Below are 27,215 nucleotides of genomic sequence, written 5' to 3' on the forward strand. Positions count from 1 at the left end.
AAAAATAAATAGTAAAGATAAAATAAAGATCATAATAAAATAAAATAGAAATCATAATAAAATAAAATGCAATACAAAATTAAATAAAATAAAATTAATTTAAATTCAAAGTTGCGTAATAATGAGAAAAAAAGGAAGTGAAGTAAGTTTATAATATTTTAATAAAATAAGAAACAAATAATTAAATAAAATAAAATTAATTTAAATTCAAAGTTGCGTAATAATGAGAAAAGAAAGAAAGTGAAGTAAATTTATAATATTTTAATAAAATAAGATAAAATAATTTATATTAAATGGTAGTAATTAAGTCAAAATAAACTCAAATAAAATAAAAATAAATAGTAGAGCAAAACAAAAGTTATATAACAGAAAAATATTATTTCATTTTAAGATAATATAAATTCAAATTAAAAGTTACGCAATAATGAGAAAAGAAAGTGAAGTAAGTTTATAACAACTTAAAGATTTTTTTAAATTAAAAAACCAAAAAAATTACTGGCGCGTACATTTCTGTCCTGTTCTGATGTGCGTCTTGATTTTTTCCACAAATGGAGGGACCTACAGTTTTAAGCCGACTGCGAACGGCAGATATTTTTTTTATGTGCAGGTTGTTTTTTTTTTAATTATATTAAATAAAATAAAAATGAATGTAATTAAGAGAAAACGAATTTAATAAATTTCTTTGTATGAAATGACGCTTAAGATGTTAGAAAATCAAATTAGTGTTTTGTTAGGCCACAAAAAAAGCAAGAAAAAGAAAAAAAAAAACAATAAAACAACTTCTTAGCTGCGATGTCACAACTCTATAAAAGAAACCAAATGTAAAATAAGAAGAAACAGATAAAGTACAAGGAATATCTCGTATTTATTAAAAATAAAACAAAATATGTTTTAACTGAATAGTTTTAACAATGAAATCGTAATACCGTCAAATTTACAAAAATACTGAAAGTTTCGAAATAGAAGCAGTTTACAACACGAAAATAAATTTTTTTATATTATTCTAAAATTTTCTTTTGTACTAAAATTGTTTTATCCAATAACTCAACTATATCTTTCTTATGCGGTATTCAGATTTGGTAAATTTTTTGATATATTGAAAAATTTATATTTTTTATCTTTGAAATTCATTTTAAATTTTTTAATCGCACAGAATATTTGGATACTCGCGCTGTTGTTATTACAATGACAAGGAATTTTCGATTTTTTTTTTGCACTCAAAACTATTTTTTTGACTATTTCTTTTTTCTTTTACTATCTTTTTCAGAAAAGTTTAGTTGAGTTACTGATGCAGAAATTTAATTATTATTTTATCATCTTAATTTAGGGAGTTCTCAAGTGTTTTTGTTATTATTTGCATACTTTTAAAATCGCAAAACATATATATGTATATATGTATATACCTTAAGGTGGACCAATTTGTATGGAAAATTTCTTTCGACATCGTTTCGAGCACTTCGGATTCTACATGAAACTCTAAGGAAAAAGGCATAGCTCTAAAGTCAATTTCGAGTTCCTCAAATTTTAATCGTAATTATCTTTAATTATAAGAAAATAATTAATAAGCATAATAATTAATAAGAAAATTTTAAAAGCTTTCTTTAATTTGAATATGAAAAATGAGAAAGAGTTATGACAATGAAGGTGGAAAGTATATTTTTTCTACTTTCTCCTGCTGAAAGTAAAAGAGATCTAAAATCAAAATAATTTTAAATACGTTGTTAATTGTAAAAAAAAAGAATTAATGATAAAAAAAATGTTTGAAATATCGTAAAATTTAATTGTTTATAAACCATTTGGCAAGCTTTATTTTGATTTATATATAAAAAAAATTACATACATACAACCACAAAATAAAAAAACATATAATTTGCTTTGTAGAGCCAGCATAGGGTTCTTTAAATACAAAAAACAAATTAAAAATAAATGGTTTGTAGTAAAAATTCCAAAGTATAAGTTAGTATTAAAAAAAACGTTCATAATACTTTGGTCAATATTAATCTTCATATTGCTTTGTATTCACAAAAGATAGCTTCTCTTAAAATTTGGGTGGTCGAAATAAGCTTTGGAGCGCACTGTTTATCTTAGAATTCTATATAGAAATCGAATCTGCTAATAACGATATAAAAACAAAAACAATTTACCTGCCTTAATATACATACATTTATATACAGTGTACCCTATTTTAAGCAGACACCTAGGGACTGAAAAAATTACTCTTACGGGAGGCGTCGGCTTATAAGAAAAGTGTAAAAAAAGTTAAACTAATTTGTGACTGATATTTAATATTTAATAAGTTTTATTTCCAAAACCAGAACAGATATACACATAAATATTTGACAAAATAAACAAAATTTTCATTACGAAAGAGATATACCCGAAATGTAAAACACAATTTTTCCTTGCATGGTATTCAAATTTATTTGAAGATCACTAAGCAATTCAAGACCCCTGAGGTCACTTTGATACAAAGAAAGAGCGTTTAATTTTCTCGCTGCTAAATGAGCCTCTTCCCAAGAAGTTAGGTTAAGTTAGGTTAGCCAGGTTGCTTGTCTAAGACAAGACGCTCGGTGAGCCTAAGATTTCTGCATTTGATTTCCATCCCCTAACTAAGTTGCCACTAAGATCTTTTTAAGAAGGTAACTAGTACCGCCAGTGTGAGATTTTGCAAATTTTCCATATCTTCGAAGAAGTGTAGGACATTCACAGAGTAGGCATTGAACCGACTCAATTTCTTCAACTCCTCAATTCCTGCAGAAGTCATTGTGAGGTACACCCATTATACTGGCTAGGGTGCTTGTTATAACACCTGTAAGGACGCTGGTGATTGATTTATTGAGCCCAAACAGATATTTTGTCCTTTTAGGATACAGTTTTGACCAGAGCGCTTTGGGAACCCTACGGTTAGTAGTCAGAGACCATCTGCTATTGGTTTCCGCGATTACGCTCAAGTCGATCGCAGTGTAGAGTTCGTTCAGAGGAATGCTTATGTCCTCTACCACTCGCTGAAGGTCAAGCTCAGAATTTTTCTTTGCACATACCAGAGTGGCCGAGCACCCAACAAATGGTGGTGTTGTATTCTTGGATAGGCCGGAAGAACCTCCCACATTCTTTAACACATCTTGAGCTGAGGCTAGTGCCTTCATCGCTGCTTGACTATTCACATAAATGCTAAAGTTTGCCGGAGATAAATCCATTAGTCTTATCGTTTTTGCTGCTTTGTCTATAGCGCAGATCTCAACTTGGAAGACGCTATAAGAAGTTAACTCTCTCTCTCTCTTAGCTTCACAGTCTGTGGCGGACCATAGCTTCATCAACAATCTTCCTCCAATTCAGTCTCTCTCTTGCCTCATTTAAAAAGTTAACGGGTGGGCAATTTCATTTTCTAGTTCATCATCAAAAAAGTTGGCCAACGAGAGTTGCCACTTCAGTATTGATATTTTTCATTTCTTCATTATTTATAAAAATTTGATAACCTAAATTAAGAGTTTCGGCGTCAACGCGAATTTTTTTCTGAGCCAGATTAATAATGTTGACGAACGGAGCAACTGCCGATAGTGAGAGCTCATCCTATCGTCATTAGGCAACTTTGTTTTCTCAAAATGAGCTTTCCCTAAAAAATTTTTGACTGGACTCACTTGCTCCGACGCTTTGTGAATGAAATAAACAACATCTAACAAATTTAATGATTTTGACAACTCCAAGGCAGAGTTTGTAAGCTGTCCGCTTATGAGAGAACTAAAATATCTGTGGTGAGCGAAAAAAGTGTCCGCGTCCTGTTATTGGAAGGTTGTCCGCTCAAAAGAGAATAGTTTAGAAAATCCATAAGGACTTTTGCGGTACTGAAAAAGTGTCCACTAATGGGAGGTGTCCACTTAAAAGAGGTGTGCGTTAAGAACAAGTACACTGTATACATAAAGATAGTTATTTAACTTAATAATATAGAATATAGTTACACTAATAAAAAAATGGGAAAACGCTTCATGCAAATGGTAAGCACATAAAAAATGTTTAATTAAAAAGTGCGCTCGGCTTAAGTTATTGCGCTTAAGAACTCACTACAAAACGCACACAAAGCGGCAGTGCGCTATCACACGCATTCCCACATACATACATTAGGTAATTGGAAGATATGCATGCATAAAAAATATATAATTCCATGCAAAACTGACTACTACAAAATTCCTCAAATATTAATATTTTATGCGTATACCCGCACTATTCTCACAAAGCATACATATTTTAGCACAACAGGCCCACTTTAAAGGATGTTCTGCTATTGAATGTGGTGTTTTTTGTTGTTGTTGTAAGAGGCCGTGCGCTTTTTAGTTCTATGCCCTTTTTTCCTTGTTCCTGCAATTTTTTCTTAAACACTAAAAACTATTCCCTTCTTAGTAATGATTCCCTTTACAATGCAATCAACTTGGTTCTGCACTGATGCTCCGCCCATAGTTCCTGCAATTGAGCGCGATTACTTTGCCTTTCCGATGGTGGTGTGCTGTCCGCCGAGGCGCTTGTCGGTGACAATACTCCGGTCTAAAAAAAAGAACAGAAAACAACAAAAACCAGTTAATGGGAATGGTAATTTTAATACATAAAAAATTGTAATGATGCCACCCACCTTCGATGCAATCTTACGTGGATCCAGGTTCATGCCAATGTTTTGCATACCTTTTGCCAATTTCGATAAAGGACTCACCACCATTGTCCGCGATAATGGACTTGCCAATTGTTTAAATTTACCAGAATCGCTTGACGCAGTACCAAGCGGTAGGTTGAGATCTTTAGCTGCTTCACTGTTTGTATGAAATCAAATGAGTATTGCAAATTGTAGTCTTTATTTTGCGCGCAATTTTTTAAGTTTGTCGTGTATAATTTCTTTTATGAGCAGAAAATGTTTACAAAATATTTGTGTATTTACTATGGGTATATGGCTCAAAAGGCACTTAACTGAATTTTATAACAAAGTGGTAAAGCCATCGCGTACAACATTACATGCCAAAAAACCAAATATTTTTAGAATATATTGAATATAACTTTCGTATCTAAATAGATTATATATTATACAAATAAATTTCTATAATTTTTTACTATTTCATTCCATTTCCTAATTAATTGAGCAATCAACGGTTGTACATAAACATACATACATACACATAAGTGGGTATATAAAGAAAGTATAACGTACACACAATTCCTCTAGAATTATTTATGATTTCAACTATAAATTTAGCACTGAAAAGTGTTGGCTTATTACTAATGGCAATAAATATTAATACAGAAAAACAACATATATGTATGTGCAGCTTCTCCTATAGAAGCTCATAGCCACCAACATCTAGCCACCAACAAGGGAATTACTCATGCTCATCAACAATAAAATACCGACCTGGTACGTTGCGCTACGCCGCCTGCTCCCTGTGCATCCATATCGGCTTGCACACAAATTTGCGGATTTGGGGTAATCGGACGTATGGGTGGTGCATTCTCCAACAGCCCGGTGGGCATTGTGACATGATCGGTAACCGATGATATTGAAATGGCATAAACATCTTCGCTATTTTTCATCATGCTATCCTTTTGCACTAAATGATCCATATTGCCGATGGACGCTGACGATTGTTCACCATCCAGTGTGTTGCCCATTACAATGCCAACGGAGGGCAAAAAATCATTTTGGTTAAAGCCCGACTTGCCGGCGGCCACATTGGTTGCAGCAATTGCAAAATCTACATCCGAATCCAGTTCGGGCTCATAAATGCTGCTGTCATTTTCATCAGTATCGCTGCCACTGTTCGAATTGCGTTGTGCTCGTCCCACCGAAAACATGGCCTTCTCAGCTTCAACGGCATGCTCGATGGACGTTTCCGACTGGCGCATAACTTGCGGATTTATTTTAGCTATTTCATTCGTTTGCTTTTGTGCGTTTGGGTTTGCATTGAGATTCTTATTTTTATTCGGATTAAGCGACTGCCCCAATTTAGAAAATTGACCGGCAACATTGGAGATTGCTTTCGAGCTAAATTGCACCAGTTGAGATTCGGAGAGATTACGAGGCATACCCTAAAGTAGGAGTGTAATATTAAGATTTGGCAAAAGCGGCTATATATTTTATGTTACCTTCGGTACTTCGAGCAATGGATTCCTACTCTTGCGCCGTTGCAATACACCACCTGTAATGTAGCGCACATCGGACTTGCCGATATTGTCCAGTGCTATGCGGAACATCTCAACGATGGCCGTAAGTGACTCTATGAAGATTAAGTGAAGAGTTTACAATTAAATAAATAAAAAGTATATGGAAATTCATTAATGGGATAACTCTACAGCCTACCTAACCGAACCTACACCAAGAAGAAATGGATTAGAAGGGTTTCTGCAAAATTACTTGTTAACAACTCAAATAAGTAATAATTAACGTTTCATTTAATTAATAATAAATTAAAAATAATAATAAACATACTAGACTGCAGCAACTTTTTTTTTTACAAAGACAGAAGTTACTATGCAGAGAGCAGGTGTGTCTATCCCGGTTTCATTTACTAAAATACAACAAAATTGCCAAAGCGACTAAAAGAGTCCGAAAAACTTGGTGTTTTGGCCGAGCTCCTCCTCCTATTTGGGGTATGAGTCTGCTCGGAAGTCTGCCGAGGAGCAACCGCCATCAGAAAAAAACTTTCAACAAATTAGTATTTCGTGTCCTTGATCTAGAATCTGTGCACTTCCGGATGGTAGTCACGCACCAAACCATTGGAATCCAGCGGGACAAAACTACACTTTGCTCTTGGAATGCACGCATCTGTGTTTCAAGCGGAGGTGTATGTAGGCATTGCAAGAAGAAATTAATTTTGTTGTAAACAACAGGTAGATAGGCAGATCTGTGTGTATCTGCAGCGATAGCAAAGCCGCGCTCATGGCCTTAGACAGCCCTCCACCCACTTCGAGGGTAGTTGAGTCCTGTAAATCCAGGCTGAACTATTTCGTCAAACATCCTGATGCTAACATGGGTCCCGGGGCACGTGGTTGTCGCGGGTAACGATACCTCTGGCTCTTTAGCTAGGATGGGCTCTGAGGCCAACTTCTTTGGCCCGGCGCCCGTTCTACCACTCCCTTCTGCCACGGTTAGAAAACGGGTTACTTCAATCCACAAGCGAGCTTGGCAGGCTGAGAGAGGCTGCAGAGGGACTAAACTTATATTACCTGTTATGTCCGACCAACTATCGCAGATCCTCCTGTTATTAAGCAGAAGGGACTGTAGGCAAGTGGTTAGACTGATGTCGGGCCATTTTCTAATATATACAAATTCGCATATCGGGAGACTTTTGAGAAAACGACTTTTTCATTTTAGCTTTTAGACCACTAAATCTTAATTTTTCGCCATGCTTCTATGTTAGTCTAAAAGTCTGTAAACAGAGCTGGAAATAAAGATTTTTAATTGAATCTACTTCCGCTAGCATTTTTTTAGAAATTACAATTTAAATCAAAACTTATGCATCTTGCTTCGCTAGAGGATTGCACTTCATGGAGGATTGCTAGAAAAACGCCTTTATCGAACAGAATCCCATTTCTGGTTGGGGTACAAGGCGCGCTAGACAAGGCTAGCTTGCGGGAGCGGCAATCCTTGATTGAGAAAAACTCGAGTCATTCCGGTACGTAGAACCGACTGCCATGGAAGTAACCGTCATTAGAGTTAAACCTCCCCCCTTAGCAGACGGAAAGTTTCAGCTGCTCGTAAGACCCGCATTACTTTGGCACAATTACCTTCAGGATATTGTAGCAGGTTAAACTCCCACCTATCCAGGTTAACTCCTCCTACCCCGAGATAATATGTACAGCAAGTGAAGGTACATCCCACTATACTTATCACCTATTCACATGCCCCTTAATCCCTCTTTTGACCCAACCCGTCGAAACAGCATGTTTCCTGGACCGGCCGTTAGATGACATAGACGATGACGATCGGTGACTACACCATACTTGCCGAGCATAAAAAATACTACTTGCGCCATAGGTTAGGTTAGGTTAGGTTAGAAAAAATGGCTCTCATGCAAAATCCAACTTGGGCAAAAACACAAATTCATCCAGTGTGATACCATACAGATGAAAAACAGAAAAGAAGAACCAAATAGAGCGAAAAAAGAAAGGAGCTTTGGAGTAGAGGATGACGAACAAAAGGCTGACTATTTTCAATTGCGTTAACCGCTTCAAGCGCTGCTGATGAAATTCACCAGGTGTGTGATATTTAAACCTATCATATCCGCAGGTGTAGCAAAAATATGAGAGTTAAGATGTATAAATCGTAGCCCGGTGAAAGCAGGACAGCTGACGAGAAGGTGCTGAGATGAGTTCGACTCATCCTCCAGACACCTTCTGTAGAAAGGACTTGAATCAATCCATTGCATGGATACCTAACAGATAACGCCCGGTGAGGATACCCACCACATTCAAGAGCTTAGAGCTTCCCTCAAGCGCCCTCGATCTACATATGACCAGCAGGATTTCGTCGACTTTGCACATTTGTACACTAACCCAGCACTTGCTGAGTTGACACGAATTGACATTTTCCCAAGGTCAGACCATCTCTTCTCAAGGGAGCCCCAACTTAGCCAGCGAGGGTTCCCTGTCTAGCTAGCTGATCAGCCCGGCAGTTTCCCGCTAGGCCACTGTAATCGGGAACTCAAATGAGCCTAATATCGAAGTATTCGGAAGCAGTCGAGAGAGAAATCGGGCATTCCATTCCAAGGCTGATCGATTTACAAAGTTTAGGCATTACTTCTTCTTCTTGCTCGGCACGATAACCGTTTAGGAGAGTTTGGCCGAGTTTAACCAACCACACCAGTCGCTTCTTTCTCGTGCTAACCGGGGCAACTTTGGACATTAACTTTAGTGAAAAACAAAATTGTGCGAGCAGCTTCGCCTGCCACGTCACACCACTACACGGCAGCCGTATTCTGTCCGCTCATTTCACTAGTATTCAAAATCATCAAATTCGCTGAGAGCCACTTAACAGTCTGAATTGGCATTGTGCCATCACTTCTACTAAGTTTCTTATTCTTACCCATAACTTCATCCTGCGTCTTGATCACAAAAACCATATTATTAAAAAATCGTATATTGGCAGAGCGAAACATATGGAAGTAGCCATCCACACCGTCGACAATGTAGTTCAGCCGCAAACAGAGCAGCGCTGGCGCCGTGCCCTGGAACAATTTTGTTTGCTGATACATCCCCAATTCGATCAGTGTAATATTTTGCAGCTGGACCTTTTCAAAACGTACAATCTTATCCAAATGCGAATCATACTCGGCGACAATATAGCAATCGTTGGTGAGCAGCAGCACCGTGTCAACCTCAGTTTCATTCAGATCACCAGTACTGTAAAACGTAATAAATATAAATTAAGTAAGTCTCTATACCTCCAACACGCGCTACTCACGTCGGATCGGCATCTATAAGACCCCACGAACCCACTGGGTATTGAGCTGAGCCCAAGAGCAAGCGGCGACAATCCTCCACTAGCAACTTGGCTTGCTCGGCGCTCTCCAGCGCATCTGTTTCATCTGGTACATTCTGCCCGCCCAACGCATTCAACGACTCCGGTGAAACTTGATTGCCGAGCATCAAATCGATGGTGGCTTGACGATAGGAATCTTTAAAACGCGCGAGATAGTAACTGAAATTCAACCACAAATAAAGAAGCAATTCACAAATGAGTATGGTGAGTAAAGTGAGCAAAAAAGGGGAAAATCGCGTACAATGAAGGAGTGCAAATGTGCTTTGAAACTATATTAAAAACTAATATAATAAAAAGAGGGGCGAAATGCTCTAAAATAACGCTCAAATTAAAATCAAAACAAAAATACCTTTTTAAATGATAGTAGTAAGATAACGGAAACAAAAGGAGCAACAAAGTTAAGTAAATAACGAGTTTTCGACTTCATTCGTGGGTTAGCGGGTGCGGCGCACCTGGCGTTTACGATATTTTCCAGAAAATGCAATTCCGGACCGAGCACACCGGCATGATAGTAACCGCGTGTAGGCGCCGGTGTAGATGGGCAGAGAATGTGTAATATTGTCTTCATAACTTCATCCTCTCTCAATTGATTGGCCTCGACTAGCTTGCCTTGCATTAAATCGATTATACATTGCCGGAAGGAATCAGCAAAATTTTGTATGAAGAAACTACGAAGAGCGAATTTTTAAAGGTATTGTTAGGAAATGATGCCATTGAGTTGTAATGTATGTTGGATTTGAGTAACGATTTTTTAGTTTGAAGTAGAGAACTGTTTTAGAAAAATGCACAAACTGTTATTAAAAACTTATAATTGAAATAAAAAAAAAAAAACAAAACACGATAAACAAGCACGTGAAATAGAAAAGCTAATAGGAAAAAATCTATTTGATAGAGTTGTGATATTTTCAAAGGCAGCTTTAACTATAATTACGAAATTCCAAGTCCCACGAGTAAATTACTTATACTTCGAACGTATTTCAAATTATTACCAGCAACCCATAAGAGAGAAAACTTAAAAATATACACGCACATAACATAAGCAACTAACACGAAAAACAACTAACCGATTCGCCGAGTTCATGCCATCCTTCATCATGCCGCTTATCTTGCGTTCGCCGGTGCGAGTATAGTCGCCCTGCAACCAAGTGAAAATTCAGCTTAATATTTAAATGCATTTTATCAAAGTTCGCGTTTTAAAAAACCTTCAGTGCGTTTGTGCCCGCATACTGCCGACTTATTATGTCGCCATTATTTGCCCATAGTATCATAAATGGGGATTTCAATTGCTCGGGTATCGGTGTATATGGAGGTGATAAGCCTAACTTAACCAGCTGCGATTCCAGCACAGCTTTTCCTATTGCTGTCTCAACGACATTTGTGCGATCCAAACAATCCATACAATTAACACGAAATACTGATTTTTGGTTGCAAATAACACCACGCTGGTCACGCCAATGAAAACCCATAGCACCTGCTTCAGTCGCAAGCGCCTCCACAAGCGCAGAAACATTTTCAAAACGCATGCCGCGACTGCAAATTAAATTAAAGAAATTCATTAAGAGTCGGCTAGAAAAACACAAACGTGTAATTATGCACCAGTAATCGTGGAAGTCAAAAGTGACATAAATTAAGCGATCATTATTGAGTTTTATCACATGCTTTGCGTACGTATCGCCAATCAATTTCTCCTTGCCGTTCTGCTCGACCAAATTGACAATACAAACACCATCGTAAATTGATATTTCTTTGGCAAAATGCAATTCGAATGCCTCCTGCGTTTCTTGCTCGCCTAAAATGAGGTGTAAAAATTACATTAATAAAATTGAAAATTAAGAATAATGTAGTTCCTGTTTACTTCTATCAAGACGTGGCGGTGGCCGGTACTTATAGCCCGGTTGGCTCCAATAGATGGGCACGGAAGCGCGCACCTGCGTAAAGGACAAATGATGGTGACGAAAAGACAATATTTGCTCCGTTTCAACATAATTTGCGCAATTGCCTTGTTCGTCCACCCCACGACGCTTATACCTAAATGTAACAAAGCGAGTAAGAAAATGTAGAAATTAATTACATTCTGAGGTTAGGCCAAAATTAAAACGTCAATTCTCACCTTGTGCCCGCGCGTAGTCGTGACCGGCGCGAAACCACCGCCAACGTAAAGCATTCATTACCTATCACGCAAGGCTCCACTTGCACGAATCCTTGTATAATCGGCAATACCCACGTATTGTCCTAGAAGTAAATTTCAATTACAATTGCATATCATAAATGCAATAAAAATGGCGGGTTAGTTTGTAGCTCACTTTAAACTTCAAAATATCCGCAATCATATGCATATTCCAGAAAAAACGCTCATCATACTGCTGTTTTTGCTCGCCAGCCGCACTCTGACGCTGCAAGTTGTTGGTGATGTCGCTGTCGAAGCTGAAGTAAAAGCTATCCGTGTCATCGAATATTTTATGCAGCTCCTCTGTGATGCGCTTCGCTATGCGCGATGGATCGCGTATGCCCACAGAGGATTTCATTTGATTCGAGGCCAAAGCGGCCGCTTGTTGGGTGGTATTCTTGATAGTGTTGCCGGCAATTTTCACAGCGCCCCATGTTTTATTCATCAACTGCGCACCCTCGAAAAGTTTTGTTTTGGGGGCGGGCGTATTATTGGTATTACCCGTAGTGGAAGTATTCGATGAGGACGAGTGGGTAGGAGTGCTGTTGGCGCTTCTGTAATACGCAATAAATTTAAAAATTTGTAATTAGTGGCAGTTTTAGATCTTCTGCCATCTTTTATTAGCTCACCGCGTGTGCCTTGTGCAGGATGTCAATACTGTGTCTGGTTCATCGGCGCTTAAAATGCAAATAGATTTGATTTTATACACCAAACTGGGCGCATAAAGTACGCCGACGGGAGTAGCTTCCTTTACAATCACCAAATGTGGTTCGTACACATTTGGTAAATTGATGACGCCCACGATGCCATGTGTAATGCCAATGCACTCAATGTCATCTACAGAGGAGAGATCCCAGCCTGAAGAAGGGGTAAGTAAATAAAAAAATGTAGTGAGTTTTCGCGCAACTAATTGGGTATAATAATAACAATAAATACAAAATGGAGGTTTGTGTTTCCGTATTTGATGAACCTAAAACTAAATCATAGCTGATACCTCTCATAACAAAATGCGAAATAATTTGGCTATAGCAAACAATAATAAAAATAATTATATATATTTTTTTTTCTTTACACATTTAGAGTTGCTGTTTTTGAACTATGTCTTATTCTGGAAAGTTATAATACCATGGCTCTGACGACGCCATGGTGCTGAACGAAATTAGTAAACTCCTGTAAAGAGGAGATCAAATCTGTTGGGTGTGCATTTCCCTAATCTGGGTTCCAGGACATAGAAACATAGAGTGAAATGAAATTGCTGATGAGCTTGCCAGGAAGGGGACTGAATTGGCCTCAGAGACCTCCTACCCGGGCATCGGCATCCCCCTGACAGTTGTTAAAGCGGAACTGCACAAATTATTTCTCAGGAAAGCGCAGAAATAATGGAGCTTAATTTCTTCACCCTTCGGCCCCAATACAATATACGGAGGACTCAGAAAGCCCTCGCCATTCAAAATCTAAACTCGTGGCTGTGTTTACCGGTCACTGGACGAACGGCACACACGCGGAAAAACTAGGGTTACCATTTAACCTCCATTGCAGAAGCTGTGGGGACCGTTCAGAGAAGGAGACTGTTGAGCACTTTCTCTGTAAATCCCCGGGTTTGACAGCTAGACGACTAAGGTCACTGGGCGCTCCTTTCTTCGACAGCCTGGGGCAGTGAGCCAACCTAAATCCAATCAATCTCCTCCATTATATCAACAGCTCTGGCTGGCTGTAGATATCTGCCTGTTGGAGGTCTCATAATGGTATTAAAACGGCGCTTTAGTGCTACTTGAGGAGTGCCAGACTTGCGCTTAGACCATTTTACCTATGGTTCCTAACTGTTAGAATCGAATTCATTAGGCCTCTTCTTTTCGTTAGCAAAGAGCGAATTAATGAAGCCACTGGTATAAAAAAACATATTTTGATAGCGCTGAAAATAGTGAGTTATACCAGTTTTATGAGGTATAACCGTATTTGCTAGCAGGGAATCTTGCTCGATAACTTGGTTGTTGCTTCCACATGCAAATTTTTCGTCAAGTGAGCCGAGCAGAGGAGTGGCGAATAAAAGAGGCCTATTCTTGATTTTTATTATTACCAAGAATTTACGGTAGGTGGCGCTGCCGTGCAATTTTCGTGATTTTCTTCAGAGTTCTCCATTGAAAAATAGCATTTTTGCTTTTAGTCCAGTGATTCAATAATACAAGATTTTGTATTCAAGCCACATAAAAAATCGGCTTCTTAACACCTGGGCTGAGAAGCCCCGGGCTTAACAAAGAAGAGACTTTTTTTTGTTCAAAATTAATATAGTATTATTCATCAAGAGCAACGCAATCACTCCAGCGCCGCTGTAACATTTCATTATCACTTTTGTAGAACGATTTATCTCTTGCCTCAAAATAGGCCTCAGTTTCAGCGATAACCTCTTGATTCGAGCGAAATTTCTTACCGGTGAGCAATTTTTTTAGGTCAGAGAACAGCCAGTAGTCGATGGGAGCCAAATTTGGCGAAGACGGTGGATGTGGGACCACTTCGAAGTTCAATTCATATAACAATTTTTTTTCTTATCATATGCGGATATTGCGATTTCGGCCTTCAAACACAGCAATAACGCTATAAAATATTCACTGTTGATGGCATTTTCCTTCTCAAGATAGTCGGGACTTTTCAGCCCATGTGTTAAGGTAAATTTAATTATTCCCTTCTAGCTTGCACCGAAGGCCTGTGATTTTTCTCATTGGATAAAGGTATGAAGAAAAAATATATTTGGTGCAATTAGAATAAAGCTATGTAAATTTTAACCTTGATTGCAAGAGTTGTTGTTGATCTTTTTTATTTATATTTGGAGAGTACGCCAAAAGCTATTCGAGACTCTGCAGATAAAATGGCACCGACATAAGAGTAAATAAGGCTCATCTGATGTATATGATTCTAGAGAAAATACCATATAAAGTTCGGATTAGTTTAAAATTAATTAATTTAAAAAGTATTTTCTAAATGAATTCTTATTTCTACTTATGCAACGTTGCCTGATGCCTTTGCACTTTCCTTGCTGCAAGTCGTCGCTCGCGGCTTGTAGACTTCTACACATCTGGAATTATACTTGAATTGGTGTTGCAGTTTGTTATCTAGACTTGCCAATAAAAGTGATTTGCTGCCGCACTACACATTACTATCGTTGTAATAAAGCTTATCACAGTGATACGCATCGCTTAATCGCATTTAATACGAGTGTTTTTTTATGACTTTCAGTTACTTGACTCATATTGTAAAATTGTTTTAGATGCGATTTCAACAAATACTCCAGCGAGTTTTACCTAATGCTGCAAAAGAGGGTGGAAAACAACGAACAGCAATTTGATAGTGATATAGCTAAGGATATCGATGTAATGTTCTTAATTAAATCGAGGGGGAACAATAATGCAGTGAACGAATTTGAAAACGAGGCGGAGATTGATAGTGAAAGCTGTACTGAGTGACAATTGAAAGTAATACTTAGTTTAGTAGTTTCAAATTTCGCTTAGTTTGTATAAGGTGAAGTCCAAAATAAACAAGACTGGCATTTTAAACAAGTTTTTGATGGCACCACCTTTTTAATGAGTTAGTGCGTTGGAAGTCACATCCCTAGCTGACTTCCAGTGAAAGCTTTGTGACATTCGGTTCAGTGGAAGTTATTGCGTCTAAGTGTCAGTATGTTTGTGTCATCGATACAAAAATGAGTTTTGAAAAAAGAGCTATTATCAAATTTTGTTTTAAAATCGGTAAAACGTTTAACGAAACATTTGAATTGATGAAAAAAGTTTATGGCAATGATTGTCTATCTCATGCCAGAGTCCATGAGTGGTTTACAGGTTTCAGAGATGGTTGTGAGGGCCTAAATGCCTTAAATGTCGATAGCAACAATTCTTTGTCTTTGCCTCAAGTGCTACCGGCAAGCGATTTGAAGGCCTTGTTGCGACGCCATTATCGTGCAGTCGTCAGCGTATGAAACCAAGCTTCTTGGCGTCGGAGCTAACATTCATGAGCTCTTGACATACATGTGCTGTTAAAACTTTTGAATACTACCTCAAATTTTGTAGAAATACTCAGAAAACTGGTACTTTACTTTGCTAAGTCTCCTCTGAACACTTCATACACCGATGTGAAGGTAGGCTCATTGGAAACAAGTTCCGTCACTTCCAACTTTCTTATAATGAGGCCTGCAATATTTTTGATCGCATTGGGACTATCCAATTACTTTCTCTGTTGTAACTCTTTGGGAAATGTTAGCTCTTTGCAAAACCACAACAGAACTCGATCTCGGATTGCCTCAATTACTCTATCATGTTCTGACTTAAGCGGTACGTCGGGATGTAATCCATGTCATACTAGTCCTGGACATACCGATACTCTTTTCCTCCACTTTTACCCAAAATTTCTAGAGCTAGCAACCCAGTGTCTTGCTAAGGGAGCCGATTTGTCAAGAGGGAACAAGAAAACTGTTTACTGAGCAAACCTTTTATTATTGAATCATGCTCAGATATCAGATATATACATTTCAATGGTAATGTCTTTCAGCGGAACGTAGCCTAAGAAAGCAAAATATATACAAAGAAATGCTGAATGTTATTCTGAATCCAGTAAACTTTACAACACTCAACGCGTGAACGAAAGATGGTTGTGCAAGTTTTTTCCATTTACTTTCAACCATTTTTTCCTTTGAGCTCCATAAGAGTTGGCGTAATTTTTTTTTTTTTTTTTTTGTATTGCTCATATAAACACTCGAAGTCTGTGATGTTTTTAGTACGCAGTTTTTCCAAAATTTAATCTCCACGGCGCGTTGTTGCTGATGGTATTCGGTCAGAATATTCTACAGATGATGTGGAGGGATTTGTTGATGAAAGATTGGATTGTAGACTCTGTGTGATAGTGTTAGAGACCAGCCATATTTTACTTCCATACAACGGTATTAACTTCACGTATGAGCTGAAGCTGAGCAGTTTAGAGCGCCTGGAAATTTACGAACTGGCCCTTACTTTATGCAAGCGCCCGAACGCCGCCCTTGCTTTTTTAGCCTGCAGTTGACATCTTCAAAGTAGCAGAAGCTTTCGACAAACTGCATCCGTCAACCATTATATAGTGGTTGACTCTCATGGCTGTGGTCTTGGCGATGTTGACTTCCAGTCCGACAGTGCGTGCCAGCGTGATGCGGTCTGTTCGCCTTCGCTTGCATGTCAGTGAGTTTGTGAGAGAGGAGGCAGATGTCATCGACGAAGTCCAGGATGTTGTTGTTGTAGCAGTAACTTTGACGAAGTCCAGGTTCTCAAGATGCCTGGTGAAACACGATATGCTGCCTCTTTTGTGTCAGCGTCAATTGTCTTATGACGTCGTCTAGGACAATCGCGAAGAGAAAGGGTGACATAGGACAACCTAACCTTACGCCTGCAGTGGTGGTGAATGAGTCGCTGTTATTGCCTGTGTTTAGCACTGCCAGTTCGGAGTTCTCCTAAAGGGCTCTAATGAGGCGGATTCTACATACCTCACTGTAATGGCCCAAATTTATATCGCCCAAAGTAGGTCCCTCAAGTAACTTTAAGAAAAGTTTTGGGCGAGTGTTCTTTAGAACATAAGAAAAATTAGGGAGTGTAGAATATTTTATCAGACCAACCCATTGCTAACAAACTTCATGAAAGCTACGTTGTGCTTAAATTTATAATTTATTTTTATTTTTTGTATCGCTTTTTTTACTATTTATATAATTCTCCGCTACGTGGAAGGCGTAGCAATGGAAATTTAGAGGCGTTAACTTTTTTTGATTTTAATTGAGAAGGCAAATATGTAAGCATATTTTTTTCTGTACAGTACAGTTATTGACACGAGAATTATCTACGCTTTATTTGAGCTGATTCACTTGACGGCGATTGTCAACAATTCATATTTAATGTCAAAATTAAATATTTAAGGAGTTAAGATAACTAAAAAAATCCGGACCAATTAGGAAAAAAAATGTGGAAGCATATTTTTATGGCATAAAAAACTAGTACAATGTTAAAGCCATTAACCTGTCCATAAAGGATCAAGGACAAGGCATATGTACATTATTACTTTGAGCGCACAAGCACGTACTTGCTTACTTAAGAGCACTTAAATGTATGTGCCACGAGGACGACGAGTAGCAAAGCGTGTCGAGAAAATGTACAGTGGCGTACAAAACATTTGCAACTGAAACTCATCCTCAGACATTTTCCTCGTGCAACGCTATTTTTTCTTTAAAAAGCTACTTTAAATGTTTATTCAATTATCTTTTCTTTTTCGGTTATATTTGAAGAAGAATCAGGTTGGTAGAATTCGAAGTACTGGCAAGCACAGTCATAAAAGTACCGCTCTTGAGTTTACAGAACAAAACAAAAAGGCTTCAAGTTGCAAGAAAACACCTTTTTCGGCGAAACTGGAAAAAGGTGCTATAGACGAATGAAACAAAAATTAAAATGTTTGGATCTAACGAAAACAATATGTTCGACGACCCACAAGTACAGCATTTGATTCTAATAGATATACTAAACAACAACTAAAACAAAGAGTAAAGCACGGTGGCAAATCAATAATGATGTGGGGAGAAAGGAGTAGGTGCAATAATTGCATAAAAGATAAAATGTGTGAGGATATTAGATGCGGTTGTGCTTCCCTATGCAAGAGAAGAAATGCTACTAAATTGGGAGTTTATGCAGGATAACGATCCCAAGCATTCATCAAAACAAGCAAAGGAGTTATTTAAAAAATAAAAAATGAATGTTTTAGAATGGCCGTCGCAGTCTGCTGACTTAAGCCCGATTGATCATCCTTGGGCAGAACTGAAAAAAGTGATAGGTAAAATATCCAAAGTTTTCAAAAAAAACTGACAAAAAATTCATGAAAATATTTGTTTATATTATTATTGTTCTTTCTTCATATGCATTTAGGAAATCAATTGTGAAATTTGAATTAGTTTATATAAACTTCCATTCTCCAAAATAAAACTAAAAGAAAGATCACATTCAGCAAACAACTGCCCAAGAGCGACCGTATTCACATTATCTAATTCAAATTTCAGTTGCAAAAGTTTTGTCCAACACTGTATGTAGAGGCTAATGGAATATAAAATAGACAGCGATTTTTACGTATGTATATATGAATGTATGTATGTGCCTTTGATACCAACAGACAATGCAAACAAATCAAATTTATTGATAACAAAAAATAAATTGAGACAACATTTACAATTATCCCAGTTTACATTAAGACTATGTGACGACTACATACATATTTCACGTTTATTTAGTCATTAAATGATACAAATTTGTATTAATACCTCATAGGCATCACCTTTAAACCATGACAGCCGGTGGCATTAATACATGAACGGCTGTCGGTGCATATAATACGACAAAATTTGCAATTGTTCTGGTGGACGTGCTTTGTTGCTACAAGCACAGCAACCTTCTCTGCTGTTAACACTGGGCAAAGCTGTGAAGTGACTGCAAGTGAAGTGTCGTGTGGCACTTTTGACCCATCGGCGTATGTATGAGAAAAACCATCCGAGCTTGCCATACTTTTCTGTTTCCATAGCAAAAAGCGAACTGTATTGCACCTTTGGAGCCCAACAAAATCAAACTTATATGGGTGCTCGATCATACTGGGATTCCGAGCAATGAACTCGTAGGCTATGCAGCCAAAAAATCGCCGCCAGAATGCCTTGCTTTATGCACAACTACTTATCCAGAATGGACATTCCGTCGAAAATTACGAAACTACGACGGACAGCACTTACCATTGGAGTAATTACGTTCACCACTACTCGGCCACCAAATCCGTCTGAAGTAACTAGCCCAAGAGCATTAGAAATCCTAAAACCATTCACCAGCATTTCATCAAACGCATTCTTCCAAATAATTAACCATTTCAAGAAGTACAAGCATCAGTAAGATACATTCAGTCACACCCAAGCATATCCGCATGACGATGAAACATAGAAGGACCTACGGATCCTCTTGATCCTCTACTAAGAGAGCACGCAAACAATATACATATGTATAAATCAGTAGACCTATTAGCGATTCTAATATTCATTTACTTAAACGCGCATTATAAAATGAAAGGTACTGAAAATTTGTTCCCTCACCATTTACTGGGTATTTGGCGGATCTCTTATTTATAGTGAGCGTTTTGATAATGCTGGTCCACAAATGGAGGAACCTACAGTCTTAGGCAGCCTCCGAACGACAGATGATTTTTAATAAGGACCTTTTCTATGCAGAAATACAGTCGAAGGTTTGCCGTTGCCTACCGAGGGCGGACCGCAAGTGAAAAAACCTTTTTTATCATCTTGTGTTTCATGCCCTGAGTTTCGAACCCGGGCACAACAAGTGTTAGTCACGCACAAATCCATTCGACGACGGTGGCTGGCTGTTGTATTTTCTAATCTCTTCTTCCTTCATCTAGACACCATGCCAAGAATATGTGAATTTCTGGCGCTCATCCAAACGCATAAATCTTAGTCTCAAACATAAATAAAAACAAAAATTTTTTTTCTCTGCACAAAAATGTTTAGCCGAACAGAAAGTCATGAGGCAAACAGTAACCATTGTAATTGTACAGTGAAGCGTCGATGTAATGAAACACGATAAAATGAAAAACTCGATATAACAAAATTTCAACTGAGTCCCCAGAAGAAACCTCGTTGTTGCGAAATTTTCCATACAAAAATGTGTCATAGATATACCTAAAGACGACATTTCGGGCATGAAAACCTTCGGAGCTGATTGACGCTAGCGAAAGCCTCTACATAACGAAGTACTGCTACAACAACAACAACATAACGAAGTGTCGGTTTAGAAGCCTCTACATAGTGAATTCTGAATATGTGGACGGCTACAAAATTTTTTGGCGCGAAACATTTAATCCCTCATTAAATATGAGGATTTAAAATCTGTAGAAAAATCGATTAATCGTTTTATTTAAAATGAGGGCGAAACATGAAGTACCAGCATATTTTTGCGTCAATTTAAAACTTTCAGTGATGTATTTATTAATAAAACATTAAAACCTTGTATGTTTTGTTTTATTGTTTAACTAGCTTTAACCCGCGGCCCCGCTCGCGTAGGAGTAGTTTTGAGGGATTTAGGATATGTATATAAAAGAATTACAAACAATAATTTCGTAGAAAATAATTTTTTATTAATAACCATAATATTACAATACCCGGCATCCGTTGCTATGCCTCGTTGAATAAAATCAAAACAACCAATCAGAAAAATATCAAGCTAAATTATTTGTATTAATTTTCTATCTCAAACCGTTTTTAAACTTTGCATTTGGGTCATAGTTGAACAGCTTATGCGGATTATGAAGTCTAGAGTGTGCTATAAATGGTGGGAAATAGGAAAAACTAAGATTTGTTTAAATTTGGATAAATTAAATATTCGATTATTAGTGACGAATGAGAGCGGTGGCGCGGCCTGGGGGCTGTGGGAAGGGAGTTCCGTCATAAAAACATGCCTATAACCTTCATTGGGTGAAAATATGAATCTACAAAAATTTTTACGTCATTTGGTGTTGTCGTTTCGTAGTGATGCGCGGGCAACGTACAGACATTCACCTTTATAGTATAGATAGATTTGGAAATAAACTTATAACGAATTTTTTCGTAAATTTTGCATTCTTTGTCCTATCGAAGTTTGCGTTTTACATAAATATTACGAAATTCTAGATATAACGAATCATTTATCATACCCCTTCAGCTTTGTTATATCGAGGTATCACTGTATACTCGCTTTATGAAACTGAAGAGTCAAGAGTCATGGTCAAGTGACTCACATGTCAACGCAGCACAATATGGCGTATGGAATGTGCGTGTTTGTCCATGCAAAGTGCACAAAGAAGCCACGTTGCAAATCATGTGGAGATTTAATTTTTTCCCAGTAAAAATTCTGTGTCAGACGCTTTTCGAATTTAAAAAGTAATAAAAAAAAGAATCTCAATTTCATACCAAGTAAGTAGATTTATGGGCCCGTAGCCAATTGGGCTCCAAGGCTCAATGTTTACTGTGAGCTTGAGATATTAAGGTATAGAAAAATACTTTGTAATGGCGAGCACTGGCAAGTCGCTGCTTGCATTTCTTTAACGAAAGCGCTTCGCATCAAAAATGGAACATACATAACTTTAGGCTGCCTCCATAGAAATGCATGCCACACAGGATGCATACGCCAATTATATGCATATGTAAGTACAGGGTAGTCCATCTAGCGTGACCAAAAATATTAGAACTAACACACATTTTATTCCACCCCTGTGAATTTATAAGTGAAGAAAAAATAATTCAAAAATATACTAAATTGGCGAGTTCAAGTTCATGTCCCTAAAGCCACAAATATCTACCTAAAACAATCATACCAACAGCCCTAAGCTCCAAAGCCCTTTGCGTGCCGAATTAAGACTAGCGTCGGTCTAGCCAATCGTGCTATTAGCTATACACGCGGGCGAGTGAAAAAAATAATTGTAATTGTAAAGGTAATAAGTAACATGGAAGGAATAAATACATACATATGTACATAAAAAAGCTTTCTGACCTAATTACCGCAATCAGCTAGCAACGTGAAAATAATATGATTTCCAATGATAAATAAATAAACAGAATTAAATTTGTTTTCGCTACAACAGTTGTACGTCCTTAATCTAAATCAATAAAGTTATACAGTAAAACCTCGATATAACGAAGTTAATAGGGTGGGACCAGTTCTTCGTTACATCTGTAGTCTCGCTTTACAAATTTATAGAATATCAAAGCCTGGATATAACGAAAAATGCTATTTGTTTAATACCCAGATCAAACAATAAGGGAATACATGCACCCTTTTGATTTTATATTAGGCGCCTTCGATGCGCCACTTCTCTGCTCGCTATCTCTGGGCTCTGCTCACTTGACGAAAGTAATAACAAAGTTATCGAGCAGAATTCGCCGCTAGCAAGTACGACTGTACCTCATAAAACTGGTATAACTCACTATTTTCAGAAACAAATGTAATTTTTTTTCGAAGCTTTTTTCCACCGCTACTATTCGCCCTTGCTAATGCTTGGCGAAACGAAGAGGCCTATTATTAGCAAACATACCCGACCACGCTTTGCTGCGGCTCATTCTGAAATGAAATTAATGGAAAGCCTATTTATTGTTGTTGTAACAGCATAAAATTGTCCCCCATAATCTTAAAGTAATGCTGCTGGCTTGACAGGAAAACTTCACAAGAACGAGTTTTTTTTAATTTTTACAAAGGACTCAGCAAACATTTTATTACATTGAAATTGTCGTTTTTTCCAGGGTTCGTTATACCCTAAGTGTAATAAAATGTACCAGACTCGCATGACGCCCTCGTATGCTTCTGACAGGACACATTGAACAAGTCGTAGTAGCAGGGCAAAAACAACAAGAGCAATGTGTTTTATTTTTTGCTAAATGCCACTAAATGGCCACTAAAATATAAAAATCTATAAACAAAAATCCACAGTTTAGAGTAATTAAAACAAAATTTGATAATTAACATACCAGATAAATGCAAAGAAAAAAATCAAATCAGCTGTTCTACTGACTCAATGCACCTTAACTCACTCAAGCAATTTCAAATTCAAGTTTGTTAAAAAAAAATATTAACTTGTTTGTTTAATGATTAGGTCAATTTAATTTGGATATATCGAGGCTTCACTGTATTGGGTAATGCGGACATTTTACAGATTCATAAGTAAAAATACTCTCAGTTGGTCGTCAAAAAATGTCCACAGCTGAGTTCAGCTGATTCCAAAACGTAATATGGTTGCATAAAAAATTATTAAATTTCAAAGAAAATCGTATCAAAAAGTCTAAAAGAATCGTACAAATATCAGAAATGTCAATAAAAAAGTATTACCATATAAAAAATATTTCTTACTGTAAATTTTCTAAGTCAAAGATATTATTTTGTATTTGTTTTTTTTTCTCGATTTTTTTTAAGTTATTATAATTTGGCATAGCAACCCCGCCAATACACTCAAATAAAAAGACCAAGCACCCACATTATTACGCACCGAAGTGCTTGTAAAACTCACACCTAGGGCGCCTGTCAAAAAAATAGGAAGAAGAAGAGTGTTTTACTTGTAATTCTGTACAATGAATGCAGTGAAGTAGAAATTCGAATTTTTGGCAAATGTTATTCAAATTTATTTTTTCTTTCACGCTCTTTTCAAATTTGATAAAAAAATCTCCATCTTGCCAATCATAATACATTACAAATACAATTGGTAATGCATAACATAAAATTCTTGACATACAATATTATTTTACGCGAGTATTAAATCGCAAATTCAAGCAAAAGCTGTCGATAAGTAGCCTTCGTAAAAATAAATAAAATGGGAAAGATTCTTAGAGCTTATCATATAATACTTTATATATAATATAATATGATCCTATGTACATACATATGTATACACACATTTCTCAATAGAACATGAGCAATAGCCATTAACAATTTTTACAAAAAGATAAGAAATAACAACAATTTCTTCAAAGAATTTGTTGATAACAGGATACCTTTTTTTAACTTAAGTTAAAAGTCAATCGCAATTTGATTATTCATTCAACTCATGTATGTACATATGTAAGTATGCTTATTAAATTAAAAATATGTATTTTAAGGTGAATAAACTCGTGCTCTGATGTATCAGCCCAAACAGAATTCAAGTCAATGGAAATTGACATGTTTGTTTGTATGACTCACACGAGGAAGAGGATGTCATTTCCAGTCCCCGAAATTTAATATTGTTTGGTGCTTAGTGCTTTCATATCTCGCAGCATTAAAAAGTAGCAATAAAAAAACAGTTATGTAGATGCATTCATACATTCAAGCAGCAGGCACTAGGCTGATTGATGTTGTTGTTGTTGTAGCAGCCTAGGCATTCCCTATACATATACGGGGAAGACTGCTAAAGTAACAGTTCTTTGCCGGATATAAAACTGGGTCGTTCCGGTTACGTAGAACCGAGTATCGTGGGAACGGTTCTGAAATGAGTTTTTAGGATGAAATATGCACGTTGTTGTTGTTGTAGTGGCATAAACATTTCCCATACTTACATACGGGGAATGCTGCTGGAGTGACAGTCCTTGGCCGGATATAAATCCGGGTCGTTCCGATTACGTAGAACCGACTGTCGTGGAAACGCCAAATATGCATATTGTTGTTGTTTTAACAGTAATGGTAGCCCTGTCAGTGTAGGGCATATCACCGTCGTCTTCGTCTAGCTCATCTAGGGGTAGGCCCAGGAAACATGCTGTTTCGACAGGTTGGGTCCAGAGGGAGAGGGGTGTTAGATAAGTCGGTTTTAGGGGGCATGTGAAGAGGTGGTTAGTGTCGTGCGGGGTACCCTCACATGCCGGACATATGTTTGGAATGTCGGGGTCAATTCTGGATATGTAGGAGTTTGACCTGCTACAGTATCCAGAACGTAGTTGTGCCAGTGTTACACGAGTCTCACGGGGAAGCTGGAGCTCTTCGTCTGCAATAGGTGGTGGTTGGACTCCGATTACGGCATTCACAGGACGGGAGTTCATGAAGGTGGTGACGGTCTCCCGGTGGATGTCGTTTATTGACTGTCTAAATACTGTCAGGTCCAGTAGGTTGCCGTCAGTTTTGTCCTGGATTGCGTCAGCGTAGTCTAAAAGCTGTCTCCTGACGTGCCTGGGAGGCGGCTCAGGCTCAAGCAGGTGTCTTCAGGGGTGAAAGCTGCGGTAACATCCAAGCAGGAAAAGTTTGTTATGCTCCACTACTGGGAGAATTTTTGCCTCGTTATGCAAGTGTTGAATGGGGGACATCAGGAGGCAACCGCTCGCTGTCCGAATGGGGGTATTTTGACATGTCTGTAGCTTTATCTGCGTGTCACTAGTTCCAGGCGACCAGACAGGCGCAGCATAGTTCAGAACCGGCCGACCAATTGCCTTAAATGTCGAAAGCAACAGTTCTTTGTCTTTGCCCCAAGTGTTGGACTTTAGTGGCAATTGCGGTTGTGTGCGCAGAGAAGAAGCGCAAGCTGTCAAAGGTTACACCCAAAATTTTGTGGTTGTTTACTAGCCCTGTCTAGTGAACTGCAAATCACCCTGCCAAATATGCATCGATTACATCGCTTAGTGTTGAGTGGACCTTTTTCATATATAAAATATATATGTAAATCTTTGTTTCGTGACAATAGACGTAGTCTTAACTTCTAAAATGTTACAAAACATATTTTTATTTATTGCAACAATACATGTAATTTAAATAAAATTTTTAAAAAATATTACATTTTTATAGCAGTTAAATGATGTTTGTTTTTATTGAAAAACTGTTTTTGATACCCGATATTTTCACGAAACAAATTCTTGTCAAATAGGGCCGTAGAGAGCATATCCGGGCCCCGGGGGTAAATTGCAAATGCGGGCCCTTTCCAATTATGTCTAATTCATATAATTCGAATCACTCTCGAGTCCGGGCCCCTCTGAGAACTCCGGTTAAAAAGTTCCCGATCCGCCCCCCTTTCGTCGGCCTGCACACATGTCAACTGTTAAACATAAATATTTACTATTATAAAATGTAAGCAAATCTTAAGACTTATAAAGTCCATTCCCATGGCAGCCGTTTCTACGTTACCGGAATGACTCGGGTTTTTCCCGACCAAGGGCTGCCGCCCCAGTAAACTAGCCCTGTCTAGTACTGCTACAACAACAACAACTTATAAAATTTTCAAGAGCATTTTTTGGAGCTGCCCTGACAATATCCTTTCATTTAAAATAAATTGTTAATTCTTCACATACAACTTTTTTCATTCTATTTGGAAAGCTTCACATAAGCACAATAACAAACGTCTTTATTGCGCCACACAGTCTATGTACGCTCAAGTCCACTAACTCAAAGCAAATCGCATATACTCCCTCCTCCACCCACTTTCCTTTTACCAATTCGACGAAGAGGAAATAGCAAAAATAATGATAAACAATAATACCACTCCACTAAAAGCGCCTGCAGCACGTTTGGCATTGATGGCATTCCTAATAGGTGCATGTCTGGTGAGAGACCGACGGATATGCACTGGTACACAAGTAATGACAAACTTGATTTCGGGTGTGTATAGTCATGTCGAATCACTCAATTAAACGCTTATTTGCAATGCGATATGCAGGGAACGCCTCTAAAACAAGCTTGTTTATCAAGTTGGTTTACAAAATTGGCATTATTTTATAATATTTTAGACACATTTCATTGTCTTACCAGCTTTGATTTTAAACTCCGATGTCTTGCGATGCCACCACAAACTTTTTTCACGTTTCACGAAAATATAGTAGTTATCCGTCTGAAACACTTCCATTTTCACCGCAATGAATTCAAACTACACTATTTTTGTTTTTAACTACTATTATTTTCACTTTTATTTCCACAAAACACTCATTTGGATTCACTTTTCTCTCGTAACAACACCACCAAAGCAATAAATTCACGTGAATGACCACGAAATATTTGCTTTGAAAGCGAAGAGGAATAAATTGAC

General features: G+C 37.6%; 1 protein-coding gene across 3 annotated transcripts; it reads right to left on the reverse strand.

The window, feature by feature from the left end:
• Positions 1-1,805: 1,805 nt before the first annotated feature.
• Positions 1,806-27,215, reverse strand: LOC129253415 (phosphatidylinositide phosphatase SAC2). 3 transcript variants are annotated; one of them, XM_054891780.1, is made up of 15 exons: positions 26,939-27,212; positions 12,311-12,539; positions 11,818-12,235; positions 11,625-11,746; positions 11,370-11,542; positions 11,111-11,303; positions 10,717-11,044; positions 10,579-10,649; positions 9,967-10,182; positions 9,437-9,673; positions 9,059-9,375; positions 6,121-6,251; positions 5,390-6,063; positions 4,622-4,796; positions 1,806-4,536 (listed from the first exon to the last, which is right to left on the reverse strand). In XM_054891780.1, the coding sequence occupies exons 1-15, from the start codon at positions 27,033-27,035 to the stop codon at positions 4,408-4,410; spliced, it is 3,510 nt and encodes a 1,169-aa protein (XP_054747755.1). In that variant the 5' UTR covers positions 27,036-27,212; the 3' UTR covers positions 1,806-4,407. The 3 variants fall into 3 exon arrangements, with proteins under 3 accessions (XP_054747755.1, XP_054747753.1, XP_054747754.1); XM_054891778.1 differs by lacking the exon at positions 9,967-10,182 and having other exon boundaries at positions 1,807-4,536; positions 26,939-27,211; XM_054891779.1 differs by lacking the exons at positions 1,806-4,536; positions 4,622-4,796; positions 5,390-6,063; positions 6,121-6,251; positions 9,059-9,375 and having other exon boundaries at positions 9,538-9,673; positions 9,864-10,182; positions 26,939-27,215.

This window comes from Anastrepha obliqua, chromosome 1, assembly GCF_027943255.1.
Source record: "Anastrepha obliqua isolate idAnaObli1 chromosome 1, idAnaObli1_1.0, whole genome shotgun sequence".
In the NCBI taxonomy this organism is placed as follows: Eukaryota; Metazoa; Arthropoda; class Insecta; order Diptera; family Tephritidae; genus Anastrepha; species Anastrepha obliqua.